At 49.6% G+C, this 15,750-nt stretch overlaps 1 protein-coding gene across 1 annotated transcript in view; it reads right to left on the bottom strand.

Annotated features, from left to right (window-relative positions):
• The window catches only part of LOC107111272 (cilia- and flagella-associated protein 53-like), a 39,866-nt gene extending 26,757 nt beyond the window's left edge, over window positions 1-13,109 (bottom strand). Inside the window, exons 1-3 of the mRNA XM_015412218.1 lie at window positions 12,846-13,109; window positions 7,339-7,574; window positions 1,126-1,299 (exon numbers count right to left, since the gene is read on the bottom strand). Coding sequence (XP_015267704.1) covers window positions 1,126-1,299; window positions 7,339-7,574; window positions 12,846-13,109 — 674 coding nt within the window. The remainder of the gene's footprint in view (window positions 1-1,125; window positions 1,300-7,338; window positions 7,575-12,845) is intronic.
• Between the last annotated feature and the right edge of the window lie 2,641 nt (window positions 13,110-15,750).

The following is a 15,750-nucleotide window of genomic DNA, read 5'->3' as shown; positions in this document are numbered from 1 at the left end:
ACTCCCGGTGGCTGGACAGGCAAAGGCGGCGCAGGAACTCCCGGTGCTGGGACCGGCTGCTGTTGCGCGGCTTGAGTAGCGAGAAAGTTAGCCATCCGGACATCCAACATCCCCGGCAGGGCTTCCATCACGTCATGGACCGTCCTCATCAGGTCTCTCACCGAGCATTCCAGTTCATCCAACCGTTCCCCGGTAGTCTCTTCCGGTATCGGCTCTCGAGGTTGGTAGTCGGGTGGCGGGTCATAGTCTTCAGACCCCTGGAGGCCAGCACCGGCTCCCTCACCCAACGGTTCGTACATCCAGTCTTCGAGGTCTCGTCTGGAACTCCCCGTCTCGCCCGAACTTCCCGGCTCCGGGAACAAACCTTTGTCAAATAGGCTCTCTCGAAGTCCGCTACCTCGACGGGAGTACACTTCCCGGGTGCCTTGTGTGTTATACAAAGCCCAATCATCCTGCGCCTGGGTCTTCCGCGGGCCCCAATGCGAAGGGGTTGGAGGCGGCCAAGACAGGTGCGCAGGTAAGCGGGGAAACGTTCCCCCCACGGCACCCTCCAGCGAGGCTGCAGTCGTAGACACCAAAGGAGCGGAGGTAGGTGGGACCGATCCCGAGTCCCCCTCCGTTTTAAGTAGATCTCCCTCAGTCCCGCTCATGATCTTGCCAGATTCGGAACGATAGGAGAAAGGGAGTTCTAACAATATGTTGGATCCCCAAGCATCGAGAATAAATCCACGTTTTCAAGAAAAGCAAAATTTATTTCAAAGCGTTGGAAAGACACTCAAACACGTTCTTTGTTAGAACTGGGGATACACAGGTAGGGCAAGCATAATAAAGGAAATTCAAACAGACACAGATCCAATGAATAACATTCCCGCTGGCGGGCTAAAGAAACGGTTGCGCGCCCAGTCCATGAGAACCAGGCAGAACATCAGACAAAACACAGGTGCAGTTCCCAAGCGATAATCAGCGGCAAGCATTACAGCATCCTCTCCTCCACAAACCCTCCAGTAGATTATCTTAGGCATTCCAGCATAGAAGCAGAATAACAAGCCGGGTGCAACAGGGGAAGGATATGTACACAGAGGTCATAGAAACACAATGGCAGCATGCTGACAGTGACCGACTGACCTGAACTGCTGGTCCCGTTTTTCAGCCACAATCTTCCGCCTCTCTTCTTCCCGATTCTCTCTCAGCGATTTTGCTTTCTCTAACATTTTCCTTTTCCTGTCCTCAGTGGTTTCTTCCAGTGACTCCATTTCAGCGATGTAACCCTTTTCCTCCACTTCCAGGAGATCCCGGAGCCTGGAAAATGTTCGTTAAAAACCTGGTCACGTCGTACGCTTTTTTGGCACCAAAACAGCGCTGCTTTTACACTTCTCCAGATTTCTGAACAAAAAGCTCGGCTATCGTTAAAAATGTCTGTGTGATGGTCGTGGGCTGAGAGGCCAATGGATGTTAGGCAAGGGTCATTTCGTAGAAAAAGAGGTGCAGGAGCTCATTAGCATAACTTATTTGCATACGCCACACCCCCTGACATCACTGGAGGTGTGTTAGAAGGCAACACCCACTGCTCAGGCTCCATTGGACTGTTTTGGATTGCTACCTATTGGGAGGGGGGGGAGCACGCAGATCTGTCCTCGCAGAGGAGGGAGAACTTGTACCTGAATAAAACTTGGTCTTAAAGGTGCCACTGGACTGTTTTGGGCCGGGGGGCTGGGGGGGCCCTCTGCAACTTACCTGGCTGCTTCTTGCTCTGACTGAGGGCTGCTGGGAGCAGGGGGTGGGCCTTGTTGCATGTGCCCGCCCCCTGGGCTCTTTACTGCCGGAGCTCAGCTCCTGTGTGCTCCTGCAGGAAATGACCCGATGTTTGGTGCCAGCCTGGGTCCAAATCCGGGCTCCCTCTGCACCTGGGGGAAGAATCGCTTCACGGCTCCTTTCAGACTGAATGCAAAACCAAGATAGATCCAGTTGGTCAGCCGTGTTGGCCTGAAGCAGTACAACAAATTTAGAGTCCAGTGGCACCTTTAAGACCAACTGTCTGGTCCAGAAGACCCTGGGGGGCTTGTTTATGTAGATGAATGCCGTCACTCAGCAAAACAAATTCTGGGCACAAGGTTTAAAAAGACGACTGCCGGATTTAATTGAATAAAATCAGTTGAAGTTGAAGGGATGCATGCAAAGCAGGAAACATCCCATCATAACAAGCAACGGCAAAACAAACAGTAAAAAGCCAGGTGACAGGACCAATGAAAACAATACCTCACTTCTGCGAGGCCAGTTCTTAAGAAAAGTCTGTTATCAGGTTGGAGAGAATCGGGATCACTTCACCACAGAGCGTAGCTGGCCCCGCCCTGCGAAGCCTAATGAGAGAGCCAATAACCCCAGTGGCCCAGTCTTCTTACCTCCCTTCACCTCCCTTTTTTGAACTTGATGCTAACAATAGACCAGAACTGTTTCAAGCCAACAAGGAATTGCTTAATGTTAGAGGTGTTGGGAGACAGTGCAAATCAAACTCCGCACTACAAGTGGAGAAGTGATAGATGCAGAGGTCATTTCGGGGGGGGAACGCGGGGGAACGCAGTCCCCCCGGGTGAGGTGCAGGGGGCGGGGCATATTACGAAGCCCCGCCCCCTGCTTCCGGCCGCCCCACTTCCAGCCCTCATTCAGCCAGGAGGAGGCAGGAGAAGAGGGAGAGTAAGTTGCTTCCTCCCCGCCTCTCCTCACCCCTGCCTGCCTGGGGCCAGGGAGGGCCTTGGCGGGGCTTCCTCGCACTCCCGCTGGCCTTGCAGGTCCACCGCCGGGCCCCTGATGTCAAGGGGTGTGGCATATGCTAATGAGTTATGCTAATGAGTTCCCCTAGCTCTTTTTCTACGAAATGACCCCTGGATAGATGCTACTTTACAAAATGTGGCTCTAGTCCCTGGAGCAGCTGATAATTTGATTTCAGCCAAAAGGCTTATGGACAGTGATCATACTGTGTTACTTAAGAAAGGGGAAAACAGTAAAATCATTGCTAGGATACGAGTTGATAAGGATCCAACTCTCTAATTAACCCTTCTGGCTTGTAAAAAGATTAGGGAGGTTTACGATTCTCCCCCATAACAAAATATCGCAGCTGAATATAATGACGCTGCAAGCAGATTGCTTCCGGCAACATGCAAGGCTAGGTCCTACTAAACTTATAAACCTAAACAACCTCTGTTCCTTACACCAACAAAGGTTTATTCAAGGTCTCAGCTTTCCTGTGCAGGCTACGTGCAACATGATGGTGATCAAGATAGGCAAAGTGGCACTAAATAACAAGTTAAGGTGACGGGGTCAACAGCTGTAAAGCAACAAATATGTCAGACTAGCAGAGAAATGTCTAAAGGTGTATTTTCTCATTGTGGGAAGTGACTGGGGGCCGTGACTGTGGGAAGCGAAACCAAGAGTTGTTGTAACCATGGATTGTCTGGGGTGATGGAGGGGAACAACCATCGATCTGGCTCGCGTGACTGAGGCCTGGCCGGAAGAAAAAGGTGGAGCTTTTCTGTCTCAGTTCACCTGGGGAGGCAGCCCGCCATCATAACTGGAGTGGAAGCTGGGAAAGGGGGGGAAAGGATTGGTTATCATTCTCCGTGCATCTTTCTGGTTTTTTGGAGCGCCTGTGTGGTGGGATGGGTAGAGCAGGAGTGTCAAACATACGGCCCAGGGGCCGAATCAGGCCTCCGCAGGGCTTTCATCAGGCCCACAGTGGAACTGGCCACCTCCTCCTTCCAGTTCTGCTGCTGCTGCTGCATCATCGCTTGCTTCACCAGACTCTCTTAATCACTCAGCCATTTCATGTTTTAACCTGGGTCCTAGACACAGAACTCTGAGCATGAGATTTCTGTGGTGAATGTCAATAAATCAAAAGTAGGTTTGCAGCTTACAGAGCTAATGTTTTAAGCATGTTTTTATTTTAAATAAAAAAATCCTTGTGTTTGTGTCCTTTATAAAGTTTATATCTCCGCTACCTGGCATCACATTTTATGACACACATGCCCTGGCTCGACAAGGTCTCATTTACGTAAAACCCGGCCCTCATAACATTAGTTAGAGGGTTAGAGGGTCGGACTTGGTTTCAGGAGACCCAGGTTCGAATCGCCGCTCGCGTGGAATCTGGCTACCTGACCATGGGCTAGTCCCGCGTGCTCAGCCTAATCTACCTCAGAGGGTTGCTTCAGATCGACACGGCTACCACCTGAATCTATCAGAGGGTCGTTGTGAGGATAAAATGGAGGAGAGGAGAACAATGTAAGCAGCTTTGGGTTGCCAGTGGGGAGAGAGGAAGAAGAAGATTTATACCCCGCCCTTCGCTTGGAGTTTCAGAGCAGCTTACAGTCTCCTTTCCCTTCCGCTCCCCACAACAGACACCCTGTGAGGTAGCTGGGGCTGAGAGAGCTCTGACAGAAACTGCTTGTGAGAGAACAGCTCTGAGAGAACTTGTGACTGACCCAAGGTCACACCAGCGGCTGTGGAGGCGCGGGGAATCAAACCTGGTTCTCCCAGATCAGAGTCCGTGCTCCTAACCACTACACCAAACTGGCTCTCCTTCCCTTCCTCTCCCCACAGCAGACATCCTGTGAGGTAGGTGGGGCTGAGAGAACTCTGACAGAAACTGCTTGTGAGAGAACAGCTCTGAGAGAACTTGTGACTGACCCAAGGTCACACCAGTGGCTGTGGAGGCGTGGGGAATCAAACCTGGTTCTCCCAGATCAGAGTCCGTGCTCCTAACCACTACACCAAACTGGCTCTCCTTTCCCTTCCTCTCCCCACAATAGATACCCTGTGAGGCAGGTGGGGCTGAGATAGCTCTGACAGAAACTGCTTGTGAGAGAACAGCTCTGAGAGAACTTGTGACTGACCCAAGGTCACACCAGCGGCTGTGCAGGCGTGGGGAATCAACCCTGGTTCTCCCAGATCAGAGTCCATGCTCCTAACCACTACACCAAACTGGCTCTCCTTCCCTTCCTCTCCCCACAGCAGACATCCTGTGAGGTAGGTGGGGCTGAGAGAACTCTTTCGAGGACCGCCCTTGAGAGGTTTCCAGCTCTGGGTTGGGAAATCTGTCGATTTTGCAGGGGTGGAGCCTGGGGAGGGGAGGGACCTCAGCAGGGTATAATGCCGTAGAGTCCACTCTCCAAAACAGCCATTTTTTCCAATGTACAATGTACAATGACAAAAAGATTATTATTATTATTATTATTATTATTATTATTATTATTATTATTATTATTATTATGTTTCCAAGTGTCACCTGGAGGTTGGCAACCCTATTAATAGGCCAACTGGAAACCACGGTTTTAGATGCCAGCTTGGAACACACTAACGAACCACATTCAGAGGACCCTCTTGCGTTCAGTCATAGAATCACAGAATGTTAAAGTGCGAAGGGACCTTGCGGGTCATCTAGTCCAACCCCCTGCACTCTGCAGGAGCGGAGCCACAGTCGATCCCACTAGCCGTAGTCGATCTCACTAATCACGGTGCGTTTCATTAAGCAACGTTCCCTCTGAGTCTCTGATATGAAGCTGAATTCAGAAAGGGCAGAAAGGCAGGATGCAAAATATTTTAAAGAAATAAATTGGTAAAGTTAGGCTTAATTCGTTGAAGGGCAGCGACAAGCAACCTCTGCAATTTCTGGGGGTTCCATTCTTCAGGCCTTGATTTGGGGTCCAGAAATGCAAATCCCTCCTCCAAACTCACCTTTTTTGGCCAGCCTTTGGAACAGTCCCTTGGTCCCTATCCCCACCAGAATCAAAGCCCAAATATTTTTTAGAGACTCATATGCATCCCTTGTTATCCATGATTCCCCCCCACACACCTTGTTTTCCCAGTCCATCAAAATGTAGATTGTAAACTTCTTGGGACAGGGACCTTTCTTTCTTTTTGGTGACATCTCTCAGTAAATGCCACGTACACCGACAGCCCTAGGTCGATCAGTAAACACTATGTACAGTGATAGAACTAGTGCTGCCTGGAGACCAAGCCCAATGAGGAAAGGCTGAGGGACTTGGGAATGTTCAGTCTGGAGAAGGGGAGGTTGAGAGGGGACAGGATTGCTCTCTTGAAGTATTTGAAGGGCTGCCACTTAGAGGAGGAGGGCAGGGAGCTGTTCCTGCTGGCAGCAGAGGAGAGGACTCACAAGAATGGGTTTAAATTCAGGGCGGGAAGGTACCGGCTGGATCTTAGGGAAAACTTTTCTACAGTAAGCACAGAGCAGTGGAATGGGTTGCCCGGGGAGGTGGTGAGCTCCCCCTCACCGGCAGTCTTCAAGCAGCGGCTGGACAAACCCTTGTCAGGGATGCTCTAGGCTGATCCTGCATTAAGCAGGGGGTTGGACTGGGCGGCCTGTATGGCCCCTTCCAACTCTACGATTGATTATATGATTCACCCCACTAATTGCTATCCTTATACTAATACCCAAGTGGCCCCGTCTGTGCGGATATCTAAATCCGCGCTCCGGGGCCACCTGGGGGGCAAGGAGATTTTTGGGCACACGTGGGGCGGTCCCCACGTGTGCACAAAAATCCGACCTGGAAAAAAAAATCTCGGGGGGATGTTTAAATCCCCCCGAAACTGGAAGAGCATCCCCTGCGCATGCGCAGGGGACGCTCTGGACCGCCGCCGCCTCACAGCCGCTAGGGAGGGAGCCCGCCTCACTCCAGAGGCGCACCGGCAAGAGTCCGCGCGCGGGGGGGAGCCGCTCTCCACAGCGAGCCCGCAGGCCGCGGGGCTTCCTGGTAGACTTCCCCCCCAGGGACACACCCCCCTGCTCTCCCCTCCGGTGGACACCCGCCGCGCCCGCCCCACCGCCCCGCGGGGGCCAAAGGGAGAGGGAGGGAGGGGGAGGGAGAGGGGGAGGGGCCTCTCTCACCGCAGCCGCGCAGCATCCTGCAAAATGGAGCCTCGCCCGCAGAGCCTGGACACTGCCCCCTATATGGGGTGGTGGTGGCCTGGACCGCCCCCAGCAAGGAAGAGGGAGGAGGAGCCCGCCCACCCACCAGCCAGCGCCGAGAAGGGAGCCCAGGGCCGGGGGCGCCTCAGTTGGCCGGGGGGAGGGGGGACCCGGACTGTCACGGACTGAGCACGCTAGGGGGGCCTGCATCGGGGAGGGGGGCAGCGAGGGGGCTGCCGCCGGCTGGTAGTTCAAGCGAGGGCGGTAGAGGCGTTGCCCTGCTGCCTCAGCCCTGCCGCACGATTCCTGACACCACCACGATCGCTCTGCCTCCCCCCCCCGCGAGTATCGCGGGTCCACCTCTTGTTTTATTCATAAAAACCATCCATCAACATCCACTCGCTCAGCCGCTCCGGGGCTACCTCTCTCTCCTTTCCTCCGTCTCCGCCAGGAAGCCGTGCATTTCGGCATTCACCTTCTTCTGCACCAGGCGGTGGAGCCGTTTGCGTTCGTTCAGTTCATCCCTCTCGTTGATCTGGAGGCCCAGGAGGTGGGCCTTGGCGTACTTCGAGGCTTCGAGGCGTTGTTTATCTTGTGCCCTCCAGATTCGGATCTCACGGCCTGGGCCTGGGGGATTTGCTTGTGGCGGTTTGGCGCTCTGCAAAAGAAAGCATGCCTTTGAGGCACGGGAGGAGCATACGGCTGCCAGCCTCTGGGTGGTACCCATCGAACAAGCAGACACTGTGATGTGAATGACTAGGACATTTAGTACAGGGGTGTCAAACATGCGGCCCGGGGGCCAGATCAGGCCCCCGGAGGGCTTCTATCAGGCCCGCAGTGGAACTGGCTGTCTTCTGCTTCTTCTTCCAGTTCTGCTGCTGCTGCTGCATCATAGGTTTGCAGCTTACAGATTCACACCTGAACAGCATACTCAAGACTGCAGCAGCACAGACATTCTGATGCAGTAATTCAGAGCAAGAGGTTGTCAGTTATCAGACACTGTAAAATAAACAAAATATTGCAAGAGTGCTAATGTTTTAAGCAGGTTTTTATTCTAAGTAAAAAAAAACCTTTGTGTTTGTGTCCTTTATAAAGTTTATATCTCTGCTACTTGGCATTACATCTTATGACCAACGTGGCCCGGCCCAACAAGGTCTCGTTTATGTCGGATCCGGCCCTCAGAACAAATGCGTCCGACACCCCTGATTTAGTAAATCTTTTCAAGGTCAACATCATGTATCGTTTTACAAATAAAACTTTACGACATTACAAAGAAAAGTCCATCATTCTCAAGGAAAAGTCCATATTCTCCATCATTGTCAATGAGCACCTGGATATAAGCTCCTTTCGTCCCCATCTTTCTCAGGAGTGATCCTCGTTATATTAAAAGGTGTCAGCCTCTTGATTCAGCACATTGTTTTATTAGGAACAAACTAGTGCTTAACTTCTTCTTTACTTTCTTCAAATGGCTGGCAAATGCTCTCTACCTCGTGCTGAAACTCAGACTCTGTATTATTTATAGTAGGACAGAATCATAAGCCAAAGGGTAGAAGTACTTAATATTGACCTTAGAATATTCTCTGATACCCATTTCACATGGCTGAGAAGGGGCCCCCATAACAGGTCACGGTCCGGGGCCCCAAAAATGTAGCTCCGCCACTGCCTGGGAAACGTTAGGCAACAGTTCTGTCCAAGCAGCCAGCAAAGGGGATGGGCCAGGGGCTGTCCAGCCTCTCCAGGTCAGGGCAGAGGGGCTGCCTGGATGAACAGGAGCAGGGGGGGGGACAGGGAACCCCCAGGGAGATGGGTGCTTCGGGGATGGTGGGAACCCTGGATAAAACGCCTGGCGTGCGAAGGAGTCGATCGGCGTGAATGATTCCTTTCTGGGCCTCCCTACGACCACCGTGGGTGAGAATTTAATTCCTATTTATACCTATTTAGTAAATGCCGATCCTGCCTCTCTGCCACCACGAGGGTCACCAAGGCAGTGGAAAAAATTAAAACACAGGTAAGAAAATTGCAGTTTAAAACTCTCCCCCTCCCACCAGCCCCGCACACTATATGATCATTCTTCTCTTCCGGGAATAAAAAACTGTTGGAGTTTCAAGTTGCTTACACTTCAGTCATTACAGAGTTAAGTGTTGTTTGTTAGGAAACAGGATGTTACGTTACATAATGTATTCTACAGCGGGAAAGTTTGTGGGAGTTGTTTAGTCTAATGAAGTGACCTGTAACCTTTGTATTGGTCAACTAACAACTTGTTTAACTAACAACTTGTTTGTGGAAATGCTTTGATCTAGCATTCATGTATTCACAAGGTTTATGGCTCTTTGTGTGAACCAGACAGGAAGCTCCCCTCTAGAAGCCAACACAGTTAGAAAGATGTAGCTGTTAACATTTAGTACTGAAAGTAACTGCAAGTATGTAACCTTTTCATTTTTTCCTTTTATCCAAAGTACCTTACCCATGTTTTATTTTGTTTTGTAGTAAAGATATTTTTCTTTTCCTAATGTGGCTCTTGTGTTTGCAAAACGACCATCGATCTTGAGTCTCAGAATCCCAACAAACTCCCCCCCCCCAAGACCTACCTTTTCTATTTATTGTAGGAGCAAACCAGTCCTCTTTTCTACCCGGCTAGAAGCCTTCTTTTGACATTGGCTGGCAAACGCTCTCTCAACCTCCAGGTGGAATTTAGAAGTCTCCTGAGATTAAAACTGATCTCCAGATTACAGAGATCAGTCCACCTGGAGAAAAGGGTTGCTTTGGAAGGCAGACTCTGTAGCCTTGTACCCCACTGAGGTCCCTCCTTCCCCAAACCCCACCCCTCAGGCTCCACCCCCCAAAATCTCCAGGTATTTCTCGACCCGGAGCGAGCAACTTTAGAAGAGCATGAAAGTGCTATTTTGTGAAGTGTCACTTTGTAGACAAGTATGTTCAGGACACTGGGAAAAGCAGAACACGGGAAGGTAAACCTTTCCATCGATAGACCTTTTATCAGATATTATTATAAGTATTTGGGGAATCTTATCTGCAAGTCCATGAGTATGCTGTGACTCTGCAGAACAACAGAACAGATTGCAGAATGGATGCAGAGTTTAGCCGGTTCAAAATTCATAAGAACGTAAGAAAAGCCAATGTCGGATCAGGCCTTTAGCCCATCTGTCACACAGTGGCCAAAAAAACCAGGTGCCATCAGGAGGTCCAGCAGTGGGGCAAGGACACTAGAAGCCCTCCCACTGTTGCCCCCCCCCAGCACCAAGAACAGAGAATCACTTCCCCCAGACAGAGAATTCCTATCTACACCCTGTGGCTAACGTCCACTAATGGACCTCTGCTCCATACGTTTATCCAATCCCCTCTTGAAGCCGTCCATGCTTGTAGCTGCCACCACCTCCTGTGGCAGTGAATTCCATGTGTTAATCACTCTTTGGGTGAAGAAGTACTTCCTTTTATCTGTTCCAGTTTCATTTTGCTTAAAAGAACCCTTACAAGCTGAAGTCCTCAGCCCATGCTTGACTATTAAAGAGTCAGTGGGTAAATGGAAGGGCCCTGCCTTGATCTCAGATGAGGGGCCATGGCTCTGTGGCAGAGCCTTTGCTTGGCATGCAGAAGGTCCCAGGTTCAATCCCCGGCATCTCCAGTTAAAAGGACCAGGCAGTAAGAGATGTGAAGGACCTCTGCCTGGGACCCTGGAGAGCCATTGCCAGTCTGAGTGGACAATACTGACTGATGGACAAAGGGTCTGTTTCAGTGTAAAGCAGCTTCATGTGTGTCCATGTGTGTGATATCCATGAGAAAAAAGCAGGATAAAAATGTAACTCAGAAACATGCCGAGTTGTCAGACTACGGCGTTTCAGAGCCCAGACTGGCACCCTTTCCCTCACCTGGAAACAATGAAGGTTGTGCAAAAAGAGATTATGCAAATGGGTTTATCCTGCATAATTCAAGGAGGCTGCAGAATTCATGTTTATAAGTGCAGGGATTGATCTATCCCAACACCAGGGGTCATTTCCTGCAGGAGCGCACAGGAGCGGAGCTCCGGCAGTAAAGAGCCCAGGGGGCGGGCACATGCAACAAGCCCCACCCCTGCTCCCAGAAGCCCTCAGTCAGAGCAAGAAGCAGCCAGGTAAGTTGCAGAGCTCCCCCCGGTCCCCCAGCCCAAAACAGTCCAGTGGCACCTTTAAGACCAAGTTTTATTCAGGTACAAGCTCTCCCTCCTCTGCCAGGACAGATCTGCACGTTCCCCCCCCCAATAGCTAGCAATCCAAACACGTCCAGTGGAGCCTGAGCGGTGGGGGTTGCCTTCTGACACACTTCCAGTGATGTCAGGGTGTGTGGCATATGCAAATAAGTTACGCGAATGAGTTATGCTAATGAGCTCCTGCACCTCTTTTTCTACGAAATGACCCCTGCCCAACACAGATTGTTTTACAGCACAGGATATATATCACCTCATCCTTATTCATTCATTTTCAAACGTCTATCTTGTCTTTCATGGAAACTGGTCCCCAAGTTGGACCCCCAAGTCAGGATGCCACACCAAAGGGTACAAGTATGCCAACCATTACTAGCCCATGACATGTGCCGGGGCTTTCCTTCCCACTGGTGACATGTGCGATACAAATGAGGGTGTATCCAGTTTGCAGGCTCAGTACCACGCCACATGCCAATGACAGACAATTCTATCTACCTAGCACATTTTTATCTCACCCACCCCACTCTAAGGAGCTCAGGGTAACATATGTGGCTCTCCTTCCCCCTTTTTTGTTTTTGTATACTTTATTTTTGCAAGCCTCATGCACAAACAGGGATTTGAACCCAAGTCTCTTGGATTGTAATCTAGTGCTCTAACCCTTACGAAACAGTAGAAAAGAGCAAGAGTCCAGTAGCACCTTAAAGACTAGCAAAATTTTCAGCAGGGTAGGAGCTTCTGTGAGCCACTGCTCGCTTCTTCAGAGACCTTGTGAAACACCGCCTGTCACTTCTGATACATGTTTTGAAAAATGCGAGTTTCCTAGCAGTTATTACCCCACAGGAAGCAAGACAGCCATCTCCACATGCAGGAGCAGTCTACCTCTAGATACCATACACTGGGGGCAAATGAAGGGGGGAGGCTGTCTCCTTCACTGGCCCATATAGGCTGGGAACAGGACACTGAACCAGACGGACCCCAAGCCTCCCGTCCAGTGGGGCCCTTTTCTTTTACACCAAAATGGAGAGCCAGTGTAGTGCAGGGGTTAAGAATGTGGGGCTAAATATTGACTGTTTGTACATATCTGTTTTACAGCTACCACCCTGTGTGCCTAATTTATCTTGTATTTGTTATTTTATGATTCTGGAGAGATCTTGCTGTCCCCTATATGCAACTATTACTGTATTTTATTGTATTTTTTGGTTTTATCTGTTGGGAAAAAAATTGTTAATAAAAATACATTTAAAAAAAAGAGTGTGGTGCTAGTATCTGGGAGACCCAGGTTTGAATCTTCATTTGTGCCACGGAAGATCGCCTTGGGGCTAGTCACACAGTCTCAGTCTGGCCTACCTCACAGGGTTGTTGTGTGGATAAAATGCAGAGACGAGGATGTAAGCTGCTTTGATTTCCCATTGGGGGAGAAAAGCTGGATAGAAAGGAATTAGGCTGCAATCACACACACACAATAATGCACTTTCAATGCACTTTCCAAGTGGATTTTGCCAGTTCACACAGTAACATCCGGTTGGAGAGTGCACTGAAAGTGCATTATTGTGTGTGTGCGCGATTGCAGCCTTAAATAAATAAAGTAAATAAAATAATATCCATTGATCCAGGACTTCCTGAGGGCTAGCCGCTTTTCAGCAAAGGGGAAGGGGGGGGGGGATGATGACCTATTGATGCCCTCCCTAAGCGGCTCCTCCCCACCCCTCCCCACCCCGAGCCCCACGGACTCACTATGGCAATGGAATAGGGCTTCGGGCCCTTCACCTCCCGCCTCAACCGGTGGTTCCCCTCGCTCAGCATCTTCGCTCGCCCGCCTCCCTGCAGCTCCGCAGCCTCTGCTTCTTCCGGGACGCGCTGCCCGTCGCCGTGGTAACCGGGCAGCGTAGGGGGCGGGGCGGCGGGGTGACGCCAGCACGCCGGCAAGGTGTTTCTGTCGAGCGTCCCGCGGAGTTCCCACGCTCTTTCCAGCGCTCGCGGGCAAGTCCGGCGGCGCATGCGCTTTCGCTGACACGGGACTGGGAATTGTGTGCAGGAATAAAGGGGTGGGTGAATGGCGTTGAGGGGGGAGTCAAGTGTGAGTCCAGCGGCGCCTTTAAGACTAACAGTTTGATTCTGGGTATAAGATATATATGCTCATTTGCTGACATTCCCAGGTGCTAACAGCAGCTTTAATCCAGTCTCAGCTATACTTATCGCCCAGTTACTTATGCATCTTGACTCTAACTAGCCCTTCCTGGAAACTAACACCCCCTCATATGTAAGGCTTGAGGAAAACTGTTTCTCTGTGCATGCACATGAAAGCTTATACCCAGAGTTGGTCTTAAACATGCCACTGGACTCCAACTTTGTTCTATTGGTTCAGACCTAGAGATGTAAAAATTTCTGGAAATGTTGAAGCTCGGGGAAAAAACCCAGTTTTTCCCGAAAAAAACAATTTTTTTGAAACATTGAAAAAAAATGCTACATTAGCACTTCTTTTTTGTTTTCCAGACTGAAAGTCATTCTGTTACTTTAGGAACATAAACTATGACTATGGACAATTTTACTTTGCATGAAATGATCACAACTGGCATATTAAAAATATAGTGTATCCAAACAGTTATTACACACAGAATTTACTTTCTAAATATTTATTTGTAATTGTAACAAATGGAGCAGCACTCTCCTGAACTGTTTACTAGTTTAAGTGGAACAGACAAAATAAACCTCCACAAAACAATTTTTAAAAATCCAGAAGTAGCAATTATTCATATTTCCTCTCCACAGTATTAAATAAAAATAAAAAACCCATTCTCATAAAAAGAATTGAAGAGAGGGGGAAGTGTATAGAAGGGATTTGGAAGGGATTTAGAAATGATTTGGAAACTATTTGAACACCTTGTCTTAAAATATTTTATTCATCATGTTAAAACAAAACATACCATAATCATTTTTTTCCCTTTTTTCAATCTTTCCAATTTTTTTTGAAAAAAACAAAAAAGGCTTCAGGAAAAAAACGGGGGGAAAAACCACAGGTTTTTCCCAAATGTTTCCTGGGCCTTCACATCTCTATAGGGCTACCCACCTGTAGCAAATCTACTGACAGGGCTACCCACGTGAATGTGTCTTAAAGGAGGAGGGAATAAGTAGAGGGGTGTGTATGTTCGCCTTAATAATTCTAACCCCCAAGTGGTTTGTGTAAGTTTGATGTTCCGGAAGAATATAATTTTTCCAATAGTAGACCATGACAGAAGTACATAAGATTTAAGAGGGGCTGAAAATGATTGTGGGTCAACATTTAGGTGCAGTTTCTTATCAAGAAACATAATACATCTTTTTTTGGGTATTTTATCCTCCTGTGTTCAAATAATTTTAAAATATTAGAAGATCCCCATCCTTGGAGAGAGGCAGGAAAATGTTTAATGCCCTATCTCAAAAATGTAATAAAACAGTATAAGTGGGTTCTCTGTTATTGTATGAATCGTTACTGACACCTAGTGGTTTTCTGGTTAGGTTACAGTTCTGTATTTGTTCAGAATTACACAGGCCCAGTGCAAAACTAACTTTCATTGTGGAAGAAGGATTATATAAAACTGATACCCAGGGCTGATGTTAGGCGTTGAAATATTTTTCAGTTGCCTGAGGTGGTGGCTACAAGGATGGACAGCTTCAAGAGGGAATAAGATAAGCCTATGGAGCAGAAGTCTCTCAGGCTGGGGCAGGTGATGCTATGTATTCTTGGTGCTGGGGGGGCAACAGTGGGAGGGCTTCTAGTGTCCCTGGCCTCCTCCCAGCTCCACTGAGTGCCCCAGAGTTCCTAAAGGCCAACAGCGCTCCTTGCGCCTCGTCTCCCAGCAGCCTTGCCACTGGGAGACAAGGCGCAAGGAGTGGTTTTGCCTTCAGAAGGGCCGGGGAGGTGCTCCTTAAAGACACACGGCCGGCGGCGCCCCACCCACAGCTGGCGGGTTCACCCGCAAAAGCTTCCCCGGCCTCCTCCCAGCTCCACCGAGCAGAGTTACTCCAGTTTGGAGCAGGAGTTAGTCTTTGAACGAAAGGTGTGGGAAAATGGGGAATAGAACAGAGGAGAAGTGAAATCAGTTGGGTGTCCTGTCTTCCAGACATGAAGGCCTAAAGAGCACAGAGAAACAAAGTGTAGGGTCTCTAAACCCCAGTTGGTAGCTGGAGATCTCCTGGGATTACAACTGATCTTCAGACAACAGAGATCAGATCTCCTGGAGAAATTCACAGCAACAGGAGGTGGTGGCGGCGACAAGCATGGACGGCTTCAAGAGGGAATTAGAGAAACATGTGGAGCAGAGGTCCATCAGTGGCTATTAGCCACAAGGTATAGATGGGAACTCTCGGTCTGGGGCAGGTGATGCTCTGTCTTCTTGGTGCTTGGAGGGGGGCAACAGTGGGAGGGCTTCTAGTGTCCTGGCCCTACTGCTGGACCTCCTGATGGCCCCTGGTATTTCTGGCCACTGTGGGACACAGAGTGTTGGACTAGATGGACCATTGGCCTGATCCAACATTGGCTTCTCTTGTGTTCTTATGGCAGCTTTGGGTGGTCTCTCCATGGTTTGGATGGTGGTAAATCACAGCAAAACATGAGCAGCTTAAAGCAAGTTCAGTATACCAAAACTAGGACACAGGGGGG

This window comes from Gekko japonicus, unplaced genomic scaffold (assembly GCF_001447785.1).
Source record: "Gekko japonicus isolate JY-2015 unplaced genomic scaffold, Gekko_japonicus_V1.1 scaffold2480, whole genome shotgun sequence".
Lineage (NCBI taxonomy): Eukaryota > Metazoa > Chordata > Lepidosauria > Squamata > Gekkonidae > Gekko > Gekko japonicus.
This window is presented reverse-complemented; position numbering and strand designations above follow the sequence as displayed.